This window comes from Impatiens glandulifera, chromosome 9, assembly GCF_907164915.1.
Source record: "Impatiens glandulifera chromosome 9, dImpGla2.1, whole genome shotgun sequence".
Taxonomy (NCBI): Eukaryota; Viridiplantae; Streptophyta; class Magnoliopsida; order Ericales; family Balsaminaceae; genus Impatiens; species Impatiens glandulifera.
In genome coordinates this window covers 25,172,883-25,194,296 of record NC_061870.1, presented here as the reverse complement: position 1 = coordinate 25,194,296, position 21,414 = coordinate 25,172,883, and the positions used below count along the sequence as shown (strand labels likewise).

The 21,414-nt window shown below is 31.0% G+C and overlaps 4 protein-coding genes across 5 annotated transcripts; 2 read left to right on the top strand and 2 right to left on the bottom strand.

The window, feature by feature from the left end:
* Nucleotides 1–2,583: 2,583 nt before the first annotated feature.
* Nucleotides 2,584–4,316, top strand: LOC124915085 (probable cysteine protease RD21B). The gene is made up of 4 exons (XM_047455736.1): nt 2,584–3,098; nt 3,271–3,506; nt 3,582–3,722; nt 3,811–4,316. The coding sequence occupies exons 1-4, from the start codon at nt 2,612–2,614 to the stop codon at nt 4,045–4,047; spliced, it is 1,101 nt and encodes a 366-aa protein (XP_047311692.1). The 5' UTR covers nt 2,584–2,611; the 3' UTR covers nt 4,048–4,316.
* A 1,876-nt stretch (nt 4,317–6,192) lies between these two features.
* Nucleotides 6,193–8,005, top strand: LOC124914549 (UPF0481 protein At3g47200-like). Its single transcript, XM_047455124.1, has one exon. The coding sequence runs from the start codon at nt 6,234–6,236 to the stop codon at nt 7,839–7,841; it is 1,608 nt and encodes a 535-aa protein (XP_047311080.1). The 5' UTR covers nt 6,193–6,233; the 3' UTR covers nt 7,842–8,005.
* A 2,983-nt stretch (nt 8,006–10,988) lies between these two features.
* Nucleotides 10,989–13,871, bottom strand: LOC124914687 (protein RER1A-like). Of its 2 annotated transcripts, none has more exons than XM_047455284.1 (3): nt 13,469–13,871; nt 11,432–11,612; nt 10,989–11,383 (listed from the first exon to the last, which is right to left on the bottom strand). In XM_047455284.1, the coding sequence occupies exons 1-3, from the start codon at nt 13,816–13,818 to the stop codon at nt 11,381–11,383; spliced, it is 534 nt and encodes a 177-aa protein (XP_047311240.1). In that variant the 5' UTR covers nt 13,819–13,871; the 3' UTR covers nt 10,989–11,380. The 2 variants fall into 2 exon arrangements, with proteins under 2 accessions (XP_047311240.1, XP_047311239.1); XM_047455283.1 differs by having other exon boundaries at nt 10,989–11,361.
* A 1,858-nt stretch (nt 13,872–15,729) lies between these two features.
* Nucleotides 15,730–17,697, bottom strand: LOC124915327 (F-box protein SKIP2-like). The gene has a single exon (XM_047456021.1). The coding sequence runs from the start codon at nt 17,475–17,477 to the stop codon at nt 15,930–15,932; it is 1,548 nt and encodes a 515-aa protein (XP_047311977.1). The 5' UTR covers nt 17,478–17,697; the 3' UTR covers nt 15,730–15,929.
* Between the last annotated feature and the right edge of the window lie 3,717 nt (nt 17,698–21,414).

Below are 21,414 nucleotides of genomic sequence, written 5' to 3'. Positions count from 1 at the left end.
AATTTTAATTTAATCCAATTAGTCCCCAACAAGCTATTTTTCTCACAAATATATTTTAAATAAGAAGGGGAAATGAGAGCAAATGTCGATTCAGTTCCAGTACGCTTTTGGCACAGTTTTGTGACGAAATTAGCAAATAAAAATTTATATTTTTATTTCTTTAATATAAAAATGAGATTTAAGAAAATTAAAATTATAAAATAAATATATAGTATCTCTAAGTTAATAAATGTATAATTAATTATGCCATCATAGATATTTATTTAATTTTCCTGAAAATAATAATTATTAAAATTATGAAATGATAATAATTTTGTTTGATTTTTTTTTATAATAAAAAATAATTTAAATTTCAATAAAAAATAAATTTAAGTTTAGTTTATTTGTACAAGAATTTTAAACACAAAATATTTTATGATAATTTGGTGCATTTTCGGTTTTTTAGTTAATCTTAATAAATTAGATATTTTTTTAAGATTTTGTTTTGAATAATAGAACGATGAGGTTGATAAATGTGTTGTGGTTCAGAATTTGTGGACTTTCGTCAACATATATTGGTATGACGTTGAGTATTAAATTACGATTAATTAAGATCTCTTGGGACCCGATTAATTGTAAAATAGAATGTAAATTGTCTAGATGAAAAAATAAATAATTTCAAAAGGAGGTCGTCTAATTATTATTAAGAATGTGTTGTCATCTATACTCACATATATGATGTATTGATTCATTCTCCCTAAGGACTTGTTTGATGTAGTGGTTTTTTAAGTTTTCTAGAATTTTATCCCAAAATTTAACAATCTTATCACTCATTTTATATATTTAGATACCAAAATTACATTTTATTTAATTATATAAATGATATTTTTGACTTTTAACCATAAAAAACTATTTTTTTTTTAAAAAAAAAATTAATCAAAATGGTTCTTTAGAAGAAAAAAAACATGAAAAATTTCAATAACCACTATATCAAACGAGTCTCAAAAGTGTGTCGGTGTAAATTTCTATGGGATCTTCTAACTCATCATTTTATCATCTAGATAAGGTTAAATGTTTAATAGATCAAAGTGGTTTGGATATTCGAGATATTAGTTTTTTTAATTAATTATCTAACGGGTATAACATTTGAAGAAAAAATTATTCTATGTGGAAAAATGTTCGTGAGTGGTCTAGATTCATTGGGGAGATGGCTCTTCGATTAGTTTTTGTAACGACATTTGGTGTAGTGCCAAAAGTCTAGCTACAACGTATCTTGAACTTGTTTCATGACTATATGTAGAAATGTCACAGTTAATGACATGTTTGATCCTCAGTCTAATAGTTTCGCTAACCGAATTAGATATAGAAGAATATTAAATATTATAAGAGTTTGTCCCATAATAGAGTTTTATATTTGGTATGACGCAAACAAGTGTTCCATATGTACAAAATTTTATGCGTTATCGAGAAATGAATAATTTCTATTTGGGGCATTAATTACTACAAGTTGTACGTTAAGATCATTCCATATAATTTTTGTTGGGAGAAATTTTGGGAGTTAAAAATTTCATTCAAAATCTTGTTTTTTGGATGGAGCGTTATACACGGTGAAATTATTACAGATGATATGTGAATGAAAAAATGTTGTATTAGGGTTAGTCGTTGTCGTATGTGTCACGAGAAAGTTAAATATGTAACTCATTTACTTTTACATTGTTGAAGGTGACTGATATTTAGAGTATTTTGTACAATATTACTATGATTCATTGGGTGATGCCCGAGTCTTTAAATAATTATTAGAAAGTTTAGATTAATGTGACTCATATGATAGACCTGCATATTAGGGTTATCATCCAAATTATTTTTTGATGCACTATCGAGTTGAAGAGAAATCGTCGAATTTTCAATGATTGTAGTCGTCGTATCATTTATTGCAAAAATGCTATTACTATTTGCTTGAAATTAATAGTAAATATTTACATTAATAAGAATACACCAGTCAATAATAAATAATTATATATTATAATACATAATAAATTCCAATTAAAATTAATAAACGATAAAGGTTTTAGTAACCTTGCTAAAAAAAACTAAACAAACTGAGATTGACTAACACATGTAATTATCCATAAAAAAAATACGTAGCACATGTAAAAACTTCAAACCAAAATTGTATACGTAATTCATACCCATTGCTTGCTAGCATATATATGTCCTGATTTCACAATGGGAATATTCAACCAACCAAACCAAAGGACTAATTAAATTTATAAAGTTAGTAAAATATATTAAATTGTATAAAAATAGTAAAATGGGTAAAAATATTTTTTAATAATTAGACATGTTTAAGATATAAGTAAAAAAGGAGATTCAAAATTGAGATTTGGGGCCATACTTATTTGAACAGGAATTAATACATGATTCCTCAAAGTCATACAAAAACAAATATAATAATAATAATAATAAGACCATGCAATTATAGATACGTGTCTTTTGCCCATAATCTCTTATCTTCTTCAACTCAGCTGAATCTTTTAATCACTTTTCCCTCCCTATAAATACACTCTCCTCCCTTCCTCCCTGCATCATCATCATCTGCCCTAATTTCCTCCTCTCTAAACCCTAAACAATCATGACTTTTCCGGCCGCCACAACCACCACCATCCTCCTCCTCCTCTTCTCCGCCACCCTCAGCCTAGTGACGGCGGACATGTCAATCATAGACTATGCCCAAACCCACCCTTCAATATCAACAGGGAGAAGCGATGGAGAAATTATGGGTATTCATCAAGATTGGATGGCCAAACATGGAAGAATCTATAACCGACTTGGGGAGGCCGACCATCGGTTCACTATTTTTAAGGATAATTTACTCTTTGTTGATGGGCATAACTCTGTAAACCGGACCTATAAGGTTGGGTTAAACCGTTTCGCTGATCTCACCAACCAGGAGTATAGTTCATTGTACCTCGGTTTGAAGAGTGATGCCCGTCGCCGCTTTGTTAAGTCAAAGGTCTCCAGCCGCCGGTATGCTGTCTCTGTCGGCGATGTTCTTCCGGCGGCCGTTGATTGGAGGACTACCGGCGCTGTTGCTCCGGTTAAGAACCAAGGAGAGTGTGGTATGTATGATTGATTTTCAAAACCTAGTTAGTTTGTTTTATGATTTATGGCGGTGTATGAAGAGAAACAGAACTAATACAAATTTGACATCTGGCATATCATTCTGGGCTGGGTTGGGTCGGGTCGGGTCGAAGTCCAATTGAATATTTATATGACCGAATTTGTTTTCAGGGAGTTGTTGGGCTTTCTCGACTGTGGCGGCGGTGGAAGGAATTAACAAGATAACGACAGGAAATTTGATTGTCTTGTCGGAACAGGAGTTGGTCGACTGTGACCGGACTTATAACGCGGGCTGCGATGGTGGTCTCATGGATTACGCTTTCGATTTCATCACCCGCAACGGAGGCATGGATACTGAGGCGGATTATCCTTATCGCGCTGCCGATGGCACCTGCGACTCCACTAGGGTTAGTTAGTTGGGTGTTTGAGTTTACATTTGTTTGTGTTGATTCGAATTGTGTATGTATATATATGTGTTGCAGGAGAATGCAAAGGTAGTGAGCATAGATGGTTATGAAGATGTGCCGGCTAATGATGAAAAGGCTCTACAGAACGCGATCGCTCATCAGCCCGTTAGCGTGGCTATTTCAGCTTCTGGCAGGCCTTTACAGCTCTATGTATCTGTAAGTAGTAACTAGTAATGAATTCAATTTTCTGGGGGTTTTGGGAATCATGAAAATGAATGTGTTTGTTATGGTATGGTATGGGCAGGGGGTGTTTTCGGGTGAATGTGGAACGGAATTGGATCATGGAGTGACGGCGGTTGGATATGGAAGTGAAGATGGGGTTGATTATTGGATTGTGAGGAATTCGTGGGGAGAAGAATGGGGTGAGAAGGGATACTTTAGGTTGGAGAGGAATGCAAATGGAATGGGAACAGGGAAATGTGGAATTGCGATGCAGGCTTCTTATCCTATTAAGACTAGTCAGAACCCGACAAAAGCTTAAACTTGATCGGGAACCATTAGTAGTAAAAGTAGTGTTGTTCTATGAATGGACGGTCGGGTCGGGACTGCTAATGGGTATAAGATAATATATATGAATGTTAGGATTTGGTTGTATTTCTTCTATGCCTAAATATTTGTCTGCCTATTAAAGCTTTGATGATGATTGTTGTGTGTAAATGTATGTACCTCTACTATCCCTTGTTGGATTGTTATGAGGAAATATGATGTGATGCACTTTTTATATCAATACTACTATACTATCCTTTCTTTGGTTGGGTTCTTGTTTTAGTTTCATATTGTATGAGTTTAGATTGGAATCGAATTGAATCTTTGTTTTGATAAATGAGTTATTATACAATTGTCCCATTTAAAACACTAATTAGACATTCGAGATAGGGTTGGAGAAGAGTGTATCCAAATTTGTAATATGTACATTTGAACAAGGAATATGCTATCATTTGGCTACATACACCTCTACTCCGGTTAAAGTCTGGATGTCGGGTTTTCTTAGCTCCGTTTTAATTCTGGATGTCGGGTTTTCTTAGCTGCGTTTTAATTCTGGATGTCGGGTTTTCTTAGCTCTGTTTTAAGTCTGTATACCGAGTTTTCTTAGCTTCTAATATGGTAAATGATCTTGTTTATAATAATATTCTAGAAGTTTTTATCATTTGATTGCAATTTTCTGGATTAAATTGATTAATAAAATGAGTTATACTTAAATAGAAAATATTAATTAAAATTTATGCATATAATTCAAACTAGAAATAAATAAATAAAATCATGAATTAGTCTATAACTAGTTAAGTTTACTTTTAAGATATATTTGAGTATATTTCTGAATTGGATTTAGTCACACTTTAGGAAAATCATCTCTTTTTTTTTTTTTCTTTCTAAATGAAGAGTATTCTCTAATTAGAGCTTATTTGATGTTAGTTATTTGAGGGCTTTTTTAATGAATTGTTAATTTTGTTTGATGAAAAAGTGTTTATTTGAATTTTAATTTATTTAATTATGTTAATGTTCTTTTTATATTTAAAAGTTAAATTTTATAAAAATAAAATAAAAATAAAATAAAAATAATTTAGTAATTTGTTTCACCAGTTTTGGATCAAATTCAAATTAGATTAACTATAAATGATAATATAGTCACAAATTTCAGTTTGAGAGGGTAATCTCTTAGAATTCTTCACATTTGATTTGATAAATTTTTGGACAAATTTCATAATTTATAAAAGTTAGTTTAGACAAAGATATACACATATTATTGTCAACTAAAATATTTATATAGCTCAAATAATCAATTAAGAACTTAGACATGTATGGCCTAGATAATCCCTGTCTGCTCATTATTTTAATAAAGTAATGGAATGATAGTGGTATTTTAACTACACTGCAATTATTTAAATACATAACTTCAATCAACATTTCAGACTTCATACAACTATATTAATATAATTTGTTCTTGTATTTCTAACGTGCTATTATAAATTATTTAATAGATTTACTCAAATAAAAAACACTTTTAATATAAGAACATTTCATCTTACCCTACCCAATACCCATTCTTATATTTCCTTTCAAAAGTAACATTACTCATAAAAACAAATGCTATTAGTTTTTTTTTTTTTTTTGTATAGCTACACTTTGAAAATTAAATTTAATCATAGTTCTATTAAAAAAATATTATATTTGAATATGGGTAACTAAAAAAAGATTTGAATGATCTTATTAATTAATTGAAAAATAAAGCATAGTAAAAAATAAAATAAAAAATAAGAGTAACGTACAAAACAGTTAAGACTCCTTAAGACAGATTGGATTTGACTCTATTAAATAATTTTTCTACCTTTGTTGTAAAGTAAAATTTTATCAAAATTACAATTATTTTTATAAATGATCAAAATAAAAAGTAAAAAATCTTTTTATATATTTAATATAAAAAGTAATATTAAAGTAAATCAATTTAGGTAAAAAATTGAATAAAAAATATATATAATCTAAACTTGATTTAAATAGGTTATAATAAGTAAATGCTTAAGAAGAAAGTTTAAACATTTAAATAATATTTTGAAAAATATTATTTAACATGATCTTCATTCTTCAACCCCTTTAATCCAATTTAAAACCCTAAAGATTTCATATTTATAGAGAGAGAAATAGATAAAAGATAAGAACAGAACCTTGAAAATGGTGGCCGTCTTCAACAAAGATCTTTTGAGTTGGTATTTGATAACCCTCAAACTCAAAGAAACTGTAGAAGCTGGAATTCAGAACTCCAATTCTCCCACACCCACTAACACCACCACCCGATCCATCGAATTCTCCGGTCAATCAGATCCACTTCAGATTCAAATCAATCATGATTTCCAAAATGTTCATCATCTACCTGAGATAACCCACAAATCACCTCCACCTGAATCCGAATGGATCATCAGCATCAAAGACAAACTAGATCAAGCCAACCAAGAAGATTCAGCAGGATCATGGAATAAACTCACTGTCTACAGAATTCCTCAATGCCTACGTAACGGCGATGAAAAGGGTTACATCCCTCAGATCGTCTCCCTAGGGCCGTATTACCATAGCCGGAAGCGTCTTCGATCAATGGAGCGTCATAAATGGAGAGCAGTTCATCACATCCTTAAACGAACAAAACAGGATATCAATCTTTTTCTAGAATCCGTCAAGGAACTTGAAGAACGTGCACGCGACTGCTACGAAGGGCCGATTGGACTCAACAGTAATGAATTCATAGAGATGATGGTTTTAGACGGTTGTTTTATCCTAGAACTCTTCCGTGGCGTGGCTGAAGGTTTCTCCTCATTAGGCTACTCAAGAAGTGATCCGATTTTCGCTATCCGTGGATCGATGCATTCGATTCAACGAGATATGATAATGTTGGAAAATCAGTTACCTCTGTTCGTCCTTGACCGACTTCTCGGCCTTCAATTCAGACAACCAGAACAGAGAGGTTTGGTAGCGGAGTTAGCAATCCGGTTCTTCGATCCCCTAATGCCAACCGATGAGCCATTGACAAAAACCGATAGAAACAAACTTGAATCGTCTCTAAGATTCAATGACAAATCGATGATTCCATTCGATCCATTATCAGATCAAGGAGGTCTCCACTGTCTGGACGTATTCCGTCGCAGTCTTCTCCGTAAAGGTCCAAAACCAGAGCCAAGAACATGGATCAAGCGATGGTCACACACTAACCGAGCTGCGGATAAACGACGACAACAACTAATCCACTGCGTAACAGAGTTAAGAGAAGCAGGAATCAAGTTTAAGAAACGAAAAACAGATAGATTTTGGGATATAAGATTTGAAAACGGAATACTTCGATTACCTCGTTTGTTAATCCACGACGGAACGAGATCTCTATTCTTAAACCTAATTGCGTTCGAACAATGTCATTTGGATTGTAGTAATGATATAACTTCTTACGTGATATTCATGGATAATTTGATCGATTCGCCGGAGGATGTAGCGTATTTGCATTACTGCGGGATAATTGAACATTGGCTGGGGAGTGATGCGGAAGTGGCGGATCTGTTCAATCGGTTGTGTGAAGAGGTGGTTTTCGATCTGAATAATAGTTATCTATCGGTGTTATCGGAGCGGGTGAATAAGTATTATAATCATCGGTGGAATACGTGGAGAGCGATATTGAAACATCGGTATTTTGGAAATCCATGGACGATCGTATCCGTGCTTGCTGCTGTGGTTCTGCTTATACTCACTTTTGCTCAGACCTTCTATGGGATTTATGGTTATTACACACCACATTCATGATGACAGATGAAGAAGAAGAAAGAAAAAATATTTTTATTAAAGACTTCAACAAATTATTTGAATTTTTTACCCAAAATTAAATAAATATCTATATGAGTTATGTAATAGTTAAAATTGATTGTATTAATAATTTGTTTATTTTAATATTTGAAAACTTGGTTTTTATTGAATATTTATATAATATTGAAAAAAAAAAGTTTGATATAATAAGTTTAATATACTTTTGTTTGAAAAATGGGTCCCGCTTCTCTTTTTGTTTAGTTCGAAGGGTAAAGCGAGTCAAGCTGCTCGGTTCAAACTTGGTTTGACCGAGTCGGGTTCGAGTTGCTTGATTATAAAATCAAGCCCGAGTAGTTTGAATTGTAATCGAGCCGAGTTGAAGTATAAATTTTTATACTCGATCGAGTTCGTGTTCGAGTATTTATAATTTAATTCGAGTTCGAGTAGTATGGTAATCGGCTCGACTCGACTCGTTTACACCATAACTTCGATGATATAGGCATGTATCCATTAAGGCAGCTATCTCCTATAGAAAAATGAAAAAAATGAACAAATGAGGAAAGTGATACTTCACTTTTGTGTATCGCAAACACACTTAACCAGACGTAAAACTTGCTGACTCGAATCCAGAATTTTAGGGAGGCTGGGATATCCAACTCTTGTTGTGGTTAGGCTAGAAGAATAATATACTTATAATAATAAAGTTATGTTAGTTGGTTAATCTGAATATATATACAATTTTTTTTTATTTAAGAAAATAAAACAAAACTAATGATTAGGTTAACAACATACTCATATATATAATACACTCAACTTTTAGCAAATTAAATATTAATCTTTATGGGTTAAGATTTTAAGTATTATAAAAAAAACTTTAACAAGATTTCATAAAATAAACAATTTAAAAGAGAAAACACCAAAAACAGAATAAAGTAATAAGCATTAAAAAAAATTTAGAAGTTTGTAAACTAGAATAAGCATTAAAAGTAAAGAGTTGTATGTGACTATGGTGGAAGAGATAAAAAAAAGAATGTAACATGTTTTAAAGTTCAATACAAAAATTTCCTTTTAATTTCAATGAAAGTAAGAAAAAAAAAAAAGTGTTGTTTTTTATGCTTCAAAATATGGTGATGCATCTAAAAGAGAGTTTACTTTAATTATTATTACAAATTAGTTTGCAAGATGATAGCTCAAGGAAAATGATTAAAAAAGTTTGTTCAATAATTACAAACACATTTGATTTAAAAAGTTTGCTTAACTAGACAATGAGTGGGTTCTACATAAAAGAATTTTAAGTTTTCATCATGTTGTAGGCAATATATTGAAAAATTATTTGTTATAACTGGAAATTAATTTCAAGATATTTCACTCAAAGTTTTTTTTTTTTTTTATGGATGTTGAAAAATAAATTTAGATTATTGTTGAAGAGAGTTCGGATTCATGTTGTTTTAGATCGATGTTAATATTGGGTTTTTGATAGATTTTTTAATAGGTTACTGCTTTGTTCTTTTATATATATATATATATAATGATACTTAATTGTTAAAATGTCCGAATTGTCGGGTTGAGAGATGTGGTTAATTTGAATATATGTGAGAGTAAATGGATACTTGAGTATTTGTGGGTTAACCCGTTCATAAAAATTTTACCGTAATATTTTTTCACGGTTTTTATATTATTACTCGTACAAATGCACATGATACATGCTAGTTATTTTAATTATTTTTATTAGTTAACTTTAATTAGAACAATGTATTACTGATGCCATCTTTTATTATTATTATGTTATGAAGTTTGTTTTACAACAATGTACAAGACTGCTAGTAATCTTTGGGAGTTTAATTTTTGTTTATGAGTATGGTATAAGGTTTTGTCTTTGATATATATCTTGTTTATAATTTCTTTAGTCTTATATTTTAATTTAATTTTAGTGCACCTTTGAGTTTATTATTTATGATTTTGTTTACAGAATCAACATATCGATTATAAATATTGTATTTAGTATAACCAAATTATTTTTTGTGACACCTATTTTTATAAAAAAAATACAAATAAGATAAAAACAAACAAAAACTTTCAAATGGTTTTTTCTTTTTCTTTGAATTTTTTAGGTATTTAAAAAATCTAGATAACAAAATAGCTATTTAATAGTAACATTTTTATTAATAGAATTTATTTAAAAACAATCTCAAATAACATTTTTAAATATTTGATTATCAATAAAAAAAATGTGTGGTTTAATTTTGACATGTTCTAGCTTACCTATACAAAATATCTTTAATTTTAAGGGAAATAAATCTCCAAAAATATTTTAAACTTATTTGATATGATTTTTTATTAAACTACTTTTGTATTATATATATATATTATAAAATTTTAAATAATTATATTTTAGAATTTTAAAAAATTTAAAAAATTGAATTTAACTCAAATGAGTGAATAACCCTACATCAAGCAACCCTATCAAACAATCCTCCTATCCTGTCCCCTCTATTGAGATAGTGATACTAAATATTCAGATATTATTATTATTATTATTAAGCTAGCTGGATATTGAATCTAAGAGCCTCGTTTGATCTGAAATATTTTTGGGTTTCTTTTTTTATTTTTTATAAAAATAGTCACTTAATTCATAAACTAAAATACTAAAATAACTTTAATTTATTTTTATTAAATTTTAATACAAAAAATAAATTATCTTAAACAAATCTCAAATAACCCATTTTTTCATCAAACAATTTTATTTTATAAAAAAAAATCCTAATATTCATTAGTATTATTATTGAGCTAGACTATTCTAGTCCAGACAATTTGGATATTGACACTAATATTCATCAGCACTATAAACACCATTTGGAGCTTCCATTGTGTACAAGCTATCATCAATCCATCCTTAATGTTCAAGGGATTTCTCAATTAAGATCATGCTATACATCTCCTCTTTCGCGAAATCACGACAACAACTGAAAATAATATATCATTCGATATTTGAAATATGAAAACAACATAACTATTCAACTTTGTAAAATCCTTGTTGATAACTACTTCTATATCTATGTAGATACTAGATTCGGTCTAATGTATGGCTAGGCCAATTTGGATAAAGAACTTCAAAAGTGGCTACTGGTGTGATTCTATCATCTTATATAGTCATTAGCTTTATTTTAAGGACAATTCACATAACACAGTTACAATAAAAACCCAATAATTCTATGCAAATCTTAATTGCTCTTTAGGAAAAATGCATGATAATTTTGTTTTTCTTCTCCTAATCTCATAGATTTTGTTTTTATTTATGAACAAAGGGTATTATAGAATAAGTGATTATTATTCCTTCCCTATTAGCCATTTAAAGCAGACAGGGATAGGGAAGGCATACATACTGCGAAACTACAGAATTGGAATTCAACTACTTCTGAAGTCTGGAGTTGAGTTTAAGCGCAACCATTACCTTAAAGATTTAATTGCGAGGAAGGAGAACAGCGCTCTCACTTGATGCTTCTCGCTTTTGGTCATATCTCTGAAAACAATAAAGACAGTTACTGTGATACATAATAAGTTTTTTTTTTCAGAAAAGAAGAAAATCATACCTTTTTTCCAAAGGAAAATGGGATATATTTGTGCTTAATCATATGTAGTATCTGTCGCTTCATGGTGAGAGTGAAGAGTACCACCCAGTAGAAAAGTAATATGGGCCAAAAGACAGGAACATCAAATATTATGAAGAATGTCATCACGAAAGCAATGCAGAATGCCTTCATGATAGAGTACCTACAAGAATGAATATATGTCTGCTTACTCAATCAAACCATTCTCTAGTTACAAGACATGATAAATTACAGCAAAACAAATATCGGCTAACATCACAAGCCTTACAAACGTTTAGTATTCTAAGAAACTTAAAGGACTTCAAGTTTCTAGATCACAAATATCAATGAGTCACTTCACAAACTACAAAAAGACCATTCTAGAAATTTAAAATTTACATTCTCTAATCACTAATTCCAACACTCTCCCTTAATGTTAGAATTCTTATTACTCTAAGTCTTGATTTCATCTTTCCAAGATCTTCAAACTTTATTGGTTTGATGATGGACAACTTTATCTTCTTCACCCTTCACATATTTGAACTCTATTTCTTTCTTGCTAATATGTTTTCGTTTGTAATCTTTCGTACTCCATTAATATTCTTATTTGTTTCGTACACCTATGTGACTATTTCCTTTATGGTTAATGGGCTATATTTACCTTCATTAATGGTACATAATAGGGCTTTTGTTGTGGTGAACCAGTTGTTCTCCTAATTTGCACTCTTTAAAATTTCATGGTTTTCTTTTGTAAGACAATGAAAATAGAAATTGCTTCCATTGTTAACCAAAGCTAAGAAACTTGCTCTAATATCACTCTGTTGGAAGAAGAAAGAGATGAATCTACTTGAGAAAGAAGAACTTGACCAAATACTTTAATCAGTTCTCTAGTAAATGAAAATGTAAGTACATAGGAGAATATAAAGGCATAATCTCACAAGTCTTTCACACACTTTAATATTCTAGAAAATGTAAAAAACATCTAGAAACCACAAAAAGGAATTATCTCTAAGTTCAAGAATTACATCTCCTATAAAGCACTAATTCCAACAAATATATCTAGAAGGTTAATGAAAAAACTTGGTATAAATAATACACAATCATTAAGCAAAACCTCAAGTTAGAAAGACTATTCTGAGAGAATGTTTTAAAATGCATAGAGCATAAGCAAAGATAACAAGGTAAATTAAAAGATTGTTTTGATCCAAGTAAGATCATCAATAGATAAATAAATGTCATATATGATGACAATATATGAAAACAACTAACCATTATGAAATTGTGCTTATATGAGTTTTTGTAACTGATTGTTGGCTGGAAACGAAGTTCAGAACTTCACACTGATCCAATAATCTATGCAATAAGCTGCAAGTAACATGGGTTATTAACGTAAGACATTAGAAGAACCTGTGTAGATCTAATGTCCATCTCACATGGTTCAACTCAGCAAATATACCTCTATTGCCCTAACTTCCTAAATCATACTTCTTCAGCTACACCATTTATGTAATGTAAGAAGATGTTAATTTACACTCACTTCGGGTCAATCAAACATATATTTAGCCTGCAAATACAACCTTGCAGTACGAATTCCAGAAGATTACAATATCATAGGGGTAATTATTTATTCTGTCAAGGTTTAATTCTCTTTGCAAGCACTGGAAAACTGTTCAAGTTTAACCATTAAATATGACAAAATAGAGGCTTTCCACTTCTGTTTCTTTCATGGTATAAGTAGGGAAAACTTCTGCAAATCTCTAATAAGCATTGAACAAGAGAAATGATTCAATTCACCATGTAGCAGAGTGCTGGATTCTCACTTCAAGTACAGAGGTTCAACTATTAGGCAGATGTTTCTATCTTAAACTTACCATAACCCTAGCTAATCAAGGTCATATGAAATTCAAAACAAAGACTTTTTTAATGAAAATCAATCAATCAATCATTCTCACTTATAAAAAAATATTATGAATTGAATCAATAATCTACATAAAACATCATGATCAAGATCAACGGAGAGAGAAAGGTAAAGAAGCTTACCAGAACTTAAACTCCGGAAGGCGGCGAACAAAAGGGCGGAATTCGTCTGAGCCGAGTGTAGGGAGGCTGGGGCCGTCGGAGTCGGGGTCGACCTGAGGGGAGAGAAATCCTATGAGGAGGCTAAGGATGTAGATTCCCAAAGCATATGAAACAACGTAGAAACCCTCGAGAAAGTAAACTCGGATGATGTAAATGGATGCGATGAGCGCGAATGCCATCCATCGGTACAGAACGTGAGGATTGGACTTGTCGAGGAAGTGTTGGAAACGCTGGGACGCAGTGTAACTCCACCGTGTGAAAGCTGTCGCCGGAGAATTTGGCGTCAAATCGGCGGCAGTTTCGTCCATCATTTTAGATTTTGATTCTTTCTCAAGAAAGACGAGACTTTGATTTGTCGGTTCTTTCTTCTCAAAGTCCAGACCGGTTCGACCGGGAATAAGTCATGATTTATAAACTCGGGGTCAACGGTTTTACTATGCCAAATATCTAAATTGGCTACTGAACTTCAGTAAGATATTAAATAATGAATGACTTCAAGATTTAATTGTTGAGATTTAATTTAAATAATCAAAATAGACCAACCATCTCTCCAAAGAAGAAACTTGACCCAATAATCATAAAAAGGGTTTTAAATGCGCGGTTACCATTTTAGAATATTATGACAAAATTACTCTGTCGCGTAACGCGAAGGGTAGGATCGTCACGCGAAGAAAAAAAACTTGTGAAATTACCACTATCGCGTCACGCGAAGGGCACGATCGTCACGCGAAGGGGCACGATCGTCACGCGAAGGGGCACGATCGTCACGCAAATGACACGATCGTCACGCGAAGGGCACGATCATTCTAGACTTTTCTTTCGCGTTACGCGACGAGGGTAATTTCGTCAAAATATTTTAAAGGGGTCATTTGCGCAATTGTGACAAGTGCATTTAAGGTGATTTTTAGGGTCATTTCGTCAAATTTCCCCTCCAAAATGGTTGGACAAACACCTGAGTACAATTTGCCCCCTTATATTTGTAATTTCAGATTTCAAAATACCTTAGGTCTTGTTCGGTTATGGGTTTTTTAAAAAATCAAGAAAGAGAGAATTTGAATGATCGGTGATGATTTTGAAGAGCTAATAATTATTTTTGGTAAAAAGACTTAAAAGGTATCGATATATATAAATAAAATAAAAAATAATAATTTAAAATAAATTATATTTTTGTATTTTGATTAATAAAATTAATGATATAATTGGTGAAAAATGATTAATTAAGAAATTAATTTTGTGTGACTTTTAAAATAACATAAAAAGAACCAACAACTTATGATTGTGTAAAGATGTCACAAGTTGATTAATAAATATATATAAAGTTTTAATATTATAAAATAAATTATAATATTCCACTATACATAATTTTGGTCTTCAATGTCTTTCTCTTTAGTTTCACATCATTTGATTAGTCTTTTTTTTCTCCCTCCAAATATTAATGGACACTTTTGTTATTGAATTTTGAAATGATGTTTTCATTTTTCCTCTTTTGTTTTGACGGCTGCTTTGTCAAAGCAACATCATGCGATTCATGCCCCTATGGTCCATGCTTTGTTGGCCATGTTCATGTTCATTCAAAAACCTCTATGGAAGAATAAATAAATTTAAGACTATTATTTTTTTATTTAAAAAATGCTGATTAGATTATTTTGGAAAAAAAAAATTCGTTTTTTTTTATAAATGAAAGGGTATTAAAATATAATAATAAAATAATATATTTTTTTAAAATAATAAATTAAGTTGTTTGATTGATAAGAGAATAAATAATTAAATTTAAAAAAATGCTGATTCATAATAATGTAAGCTCTTAACACAAGATTATATTTGATAATTGACCTTAAAGAGTAGGGACCATTTAGGACAACCCTTCACCAGGCAACACCGTCCATTTCAATTTCTTATCCTTCAAAAAAAAATTACAAGATTTAAATATAAAGTCTACAACTCTATAAGTCAATTAACCAACATATTATATTATTTATTTATTTTTATAGTTTTTAATAATATAATATTTTATATTTCAAAAGAAATCTTAAAACTATATTAAATATAAACTTTCAATAAATTTTATTAGTTGTATGTGAATTGTCTTACTTCTTAAAAAAAATCCAAGTGTCCAACTTACGCTCCAATTAAACATTTGGCAATCAATAGTTTAATAAATCAGAGAAAATGACAATTTTCAAAAAAAGAAAGGAATATTGTGGACACTAAAAGAAAGGGTGTTTAATAGCTTTCAATAATGACAACAACATTAATAAATAAATAAAACTCAAACATGAAACATCCCAAAGATTACATCATAAACTTTAATTAATATTTCAACTTTCAAGCAAGAAACATGTCATTAAAAAATGTCATTAAAATAACTTTTTGGAATTGAATTAAGCAAAATATAACAAGAAACAAACATTTATGATGATGACTAAACCGACCTGCCACCACCACCAATGGACCACCTTCTAAAAGTGAAAGCCAAAAGACCAAACCTGGTATTGAAGACCGACCCCGACCCCGATCCGCCATTACTACTACTCGATGAAGCTGTCGGCTCAGACTCGCCACCATCGCCACCATCGCCGCCATCATCAACAACACTCTCTGGTTCAATCTGAATTGAATCCATACTCACAACCAAATTCATTCTTCTAGCCTTCAACTTATCAATAACTTTACCAGACACATCTCTACATTTCTTCACCTTAATCTTCACTAAATTAGGACAACCCCAAGCAAAAGCCTCCACTCCTTTGTCTGTAATTGGGCAACCCTTTATACAAATCTTCTTCAATTCAACACATTTTTCAGCAATGCAGGAAATCTCTATATCACCCATTGTTTCTATCCCACAAAGAGCCAATCTTTCTAATGTCTTACACTTTGTGGCTAATTCCTCCAAGCTTTCTGAACTTGGATTCACACTAATCAGAACAAGTTCTTGAAGATTACTACAATGATTTGCAATGTTAACAAGACCATCATGGTTTCCTATTCGATTCATTCTCCATCCATCTATATGAAGCTTTCTCAATTTCTTACAGTTTTCAGCAACAGAAATTAATCCCATATCTGTACACTCTGGTGTTTTCACCAAGTGTAATGTCTCTAGATTGGTATAACGTGAAATTGATTCCAAACCTGCATCAGTTAACTGAATCCTCTCAAGAACAATCTCCATTATAGGGTTATCCTTTCTAGTTGACATTGTTTGGAAAATTCTATCCCAATCTCCCATACATCTGAGAATTTTCAACCTTTTTAGATTCTTAGCTCCGATTATAAGTGGGCCGAAGCAATGCCCATTGTAGATCTCCCTAAAACAGATAGTTTTCAGTGAATCAGATGCAATGAAATCAGGACTTACTGGTTCGAGAACACCATGGTGACGCTTGATTGATAGTTCTTCAAGATATTTGCAGTTTTCTAGGACGGCGTTCATGCCTTTGACACCAAATAAGCAGGACCCAGTTGAGAATTTCTTCAAATACTTGGTGTTCTTCGAGAACGCAGCTAGGCCGACATCGGTTAGTTCACGACAGCCACGGAGCTTCAAACGGGATAGGTTTTGGCAGCGAAGTGAGATCTGGATTAGTGATTCATCATCTATACTTACAGATCGGCGGTCGCAACGGAGGACTAGCTTTGTGACGGAATCGAATCGGGTGAATATGGTTGGAATGATAGGCAACAGTTCTTGACGAGCGTTGAGAACGAGACGATTCCGGCCTTGACCCTCTACAATCAACCACCGTTTGCAGACGACGGCGCTGATTTTCCGGTCACTGGTGCTTAAATTATTGAAAATGGATGAGAGAACATCGTCTGGAATGGATGAGATATAGTCATGACCCTCGATTACTCCGTCTTCTTGAACTAGATCAGTTCCTTTACTCGAACCATCCATCATCGATGATGAAATCTGAGACGGACGAGTAAGGTTCCTGCGGTGACGGGCCGACGAGGACTGGCCCATACACAATATCGACTCAGATTCCGGCGGCGCCGGCGAAGGAAGATTAAAGAGAGAAGATATGAACTTGATGAATCAAATTGGAAGTAAAAATGAAGATAAGAACAGGGCTGTTCAACTTCAAAGGTGGGTGGTCGGCGATAAAAGTATGAGATCGGATTTTCCGGTGATTTGGCGGAGAGAGAGAGAGACAGAGAGATAGAGAGAGAAGGGCTTGTTTGTTTAAGCTTTCTTCTGAAGTTAATAAAATGGAATGAGTTGTTTTTATAGTATACCAAAAAAATAAATTAAATTTTGATGTCTACAACTTATTGACTAAAATTCTAGTAACTCAATTGAATATTCAAACTTGTACATTAATTCCATTTTATTACTAATTAAAAGTTTGGCAAGTAATTATTGTTTTCTTAATGGTCTTAGATCTATTTGACCAACTTTTCATATTCAACTTCCAATCAAATTTATCAAGCTTTGAATTTGTTTTGACTGTAAGAATAAGATTTCAATCCTTTTATTTTTTTACCACTTTGAGTTAATTTGTACATATAGTGGCATTCTTGAGTAATCTAATTTAATTTTATTACTGTTTCAATAATTTTGCAACTCCGTCTAATTGCAGATCAGCATGTGACGGTGAATATTTGATCGCTCTTTATAATCTTTTGAAAAAGTCTCATTTTTGTTTTACACTTGTGGTTATAATTATTTTCTATTTTGTTATTCCTACTACTCGGATATGTACACGTTTTTTTTATTAGTATTGTTGGAAACAAAATGATTTTATATCGATAATCAATTCGTAAAAATATTTTATCTTTTAAAAAATAAATTGATTTAGATTTATAGTTTGGTAAGAAAAAGAAGGTATAAACATCTTAATATTTTTGACTGAATTTAAAAATAAAAATTATTGAGTGTTATTTGTACTAAATTCTTTTCTATTCATAGATAATTAATAAATAATATATATATATATTAGGAATAAATCTTATTTAAACGTATTAAGTAATTCATTTAAATGTATAAATTATTAAAAATTTATTTAAATTTATATAGTATTCAAAATTGATACATTTAACCCTCCAACATAGAATTATTATTAACGGTTTATTTTTATAATTTTAAATAATCTTTAGTCTTCTCTTACTTCTCTAATTAATTATTTAAATTTAATTTATTATTTATTAAAATTTATTTATAATATATTTTTATATAAAATATAATCAAAGTTTTATTATACATAAACAAAATAATATTTAAAAGATAAGTTGATAATTCATTATAATTCAATAAAAAAAATTAAGAAATTGATATATTAATTATTAAAGTTAAATTTACTTTTTTATTATTTTTTATAATTAATTTGTTATAAAAATATTTTAAATTTTTTGAATATTTTGTTAACAATCCAAAAGTTACTAATTAAAGTCAGAAAAATGAAAAATCACTTCATAAATCTTAAATCTTGAATACAAGTAAGTTAACAAGTATTTTTGTAATATTATGTTAACTAATATTAAAAAAAAGATTTTAACAATTTGCTTAGCATGGAGTTATAGTTATATTAAAATATATAAATGAAAAAATTGTTTGACAATACAAAAACTATAGTAATATAAATTGTGACTTGTAATCTATTAAGATAGTTTAAATGGTAAAAATAGTTTTAAGACAAATTAAAGTTTTATAGTAATTAGAACATTATTTTGAAAACAAATTATAAGAATATTTTATGAGAGATCACTAAGCCCTCTAAATTACACAAAAGAACCAAAAATCAAATAGGTCTACGAATTGGACTAGTTACTTAAGCTAATATGCATTAAGGATGGGACAAACCTATTTAAATGGCCTTTTAAGTTTAATCAAAGTTTGATCAGGATTAAAGATTGAATATATGTTGATGTTTTTAAGACAAATTAAGGAGCAAAAATATAATTTATAGTTTTTTAAACAAATGAGTAAACATATTTTCAACTCTATATATAAAAATGTACATTTGGATTCCTAATTATGAAATTAAAAGAATAATATTTTAGAGTAAAAATAGGAGTAGTGAAGTAAAATATTAAAAAACATATCAAAATGTATTAGTACTAAACAATGAAATGTGGAACTAAATAGTTAAGCATTTACAATTTGTAATAAAATAATTGTTAAATTATATGACTTTGGCTTTTGAAATGAGGAATAGAATGGGATTGGAGACTCCTAACTGATGAAGTGTTACTTGATATTGTAGTCGGTTTTAACTTTCGGGTGTGAAAATGGGTTAGAATTTTCTATTATAAAAATGAATAAGAGTTTTTTATTATGAAAACGGGTTAGGGTATAAATACATTTTTATGGTATTTTTATTTTAAGACAGAAAAACACAATAAAGTTGAGAGAAAGTGAATAAATCAAGTTTTTTTTTCTACATTTTTTTTGTTCTTTGGCTGATCCAGAGAAAGAGGTTGGGAGAGCTTTTGATTGTGGAGTATTCCATTCATTCTTAGTGTAATCACTTCTTTCATTTGAGAGCATAGTATGTTTGATTTCTAAGAAGATTTGTAGTTTTGTTGTTGTAAAACACAACAGTGGTATCATATAATTATTTATTGGTTACTTGTTTTAACATTGGAGGAGAGTGCTCTACTGGTTACCCGACGAAATTCAAAGAGAAGATCAACTAGTTTCTTTGTTGGGGTTTTCATCAGGTGTTAAGACAGTAATAATAGGGAAATCTAGACCTGATATGGTGAGTCTGAATATTACAAACTATAGGAAATGGAAACGGATGATTAGTGATATATTAATTTCAGATGATTTGAATAAAGGAATTGAAAATGAGGGTACAAAAGAGGCTGATTGAAAAAAAACAGATAGAAAAACGTGTAACTTTATTCGTTCGTGGGTTGGTGTAAATGTTGTGCACGAGTACGAGACTACGGTGTATGGTGTGTGGAGCAAACTTGAAGCTCTCTATGCCGGAAGGTCAATAGGGAATAAAGCAACACTGACACAAAGGCTAATGAACCTTAAGTACATTGATAATAAATCAATTACTGAACACTTGAATGGATTTCAAAATATTTTGAATTTCTAAGTAGTATGAAGATAAGCTTTAATGATGAGGTACAAGCACTTTTAGTCCTTGGCTCTTTGCCTATAAGTTGGGAGACACTTATTATTACTCTTAGCAACTCAGAACCAACTGGTAAAGTCAACATGATATTTGTCACTAGTTCCTTACTTGATGAGGATAATCGAAAGGGGGATAAACCCTCTAAGTCTGATATGTTGGTGACTGATAGAGGAAGATCAAAGGATAATAGAAGTGGTTCGAGTAGGGGCAAATCTAGAAGCAAGTCTATAGCTCCGAAGAAGGATAGTATTTACCATTACAATGGAAAAATGGATCATTGAAAATACGAGTGCTGGAAATTTAAAAATGATAAAGCAAAGATTACGGTGAAGCCCATAGAAAATAAAGAACAGAGTGCAGATAAATATGCTTATGCTTCAGATGGTGAACTGACATTTGCTTTTAAATGTCAAGACTCATGTCTTAGCACATCTTCAAATGAAACGGTATGGATTGTTGACACGAGTGCCTCATTTCATATTACTCCATACAAAGGTTAATTTCATCCTACAAAGTTGGTGATCATGGTGAGGTTCGCATGGGTAACAGTGGTGTGTCCAAGATAGTTGGTCTCGGTGATGTTAGAATCGAGACAAGCATGGGTTATTTCATGACATTGAGAGATGTAAGACATGTTCCTAATTTGAGAATGAATTTGATTTCCGCAAGTAAGCTCGATGATAGAGGCTACCATAATGTTTTCAGTGGTGGGGAATTTAAGCTAAGAAAGGGTTCCTTGATTGTTGCACGAGGTAAGAAATTGTGTTCCTTACATAAGACAAATTTGAAAATTGTCTACGATGCAACTTATTT

Coding starts and splice junctions, on each gene's coding strand:
- LOC124915085 (XM_047455736.1), top strand. CDS start 2,612: ATGACTTTTCCGGCCGCCACAACCACCACCATCCTCCTCCTCCTCTTC. Junction 3,099..3,270: donor TAAGAACCAAGGAGAGTGTG/GTATGTATGATT, acceptor ATTTGTTTTCAG/GGAGTTGTTGGGCTTTCTCG. Junction 3,723..3,810: donor CTTTACAGCTCTATGTATCT/GTAAGTAGTAAC, acceptor TGGTATGGGCAG/GGGGTGTTTTCGGGTGAATG.
- LOC124914549 (XM_047455124.1), top strand. CDS start 6,234: ATGGTGGCCGTCTTCAACAAAGATCTTTTGAGTTGGTATTTGATAACC.
- LOC124914687 (XM_047455283.1), bottom strand. CDS start 13,818: ATGATGGACGAAACTGCCGCCGATTTGACGCCAAATTCTCCGGCGACA. Junction 11,613..13,468: donor CTTCCGGAGTTTAAGTTCTG/GTAAGCTTCTTT, acceptor TCATTCTTGTAG/GTACTCTATCATGAAGGCAT. Junction 11,362..11,431: donor CATTTTCCTTTGGAAAAAAG/GTATGATTTTCT, acceptor TATTGTTTTCAG/AGATATGACCAAAAGCGAGA.
- LOC124915327 (XM_047456021.1), bottom strand. CDS start 17,477: ATGGGCCAGTCCTCGTCGGCCCGTCACCGCAGGAACCTTACTCGTCCG.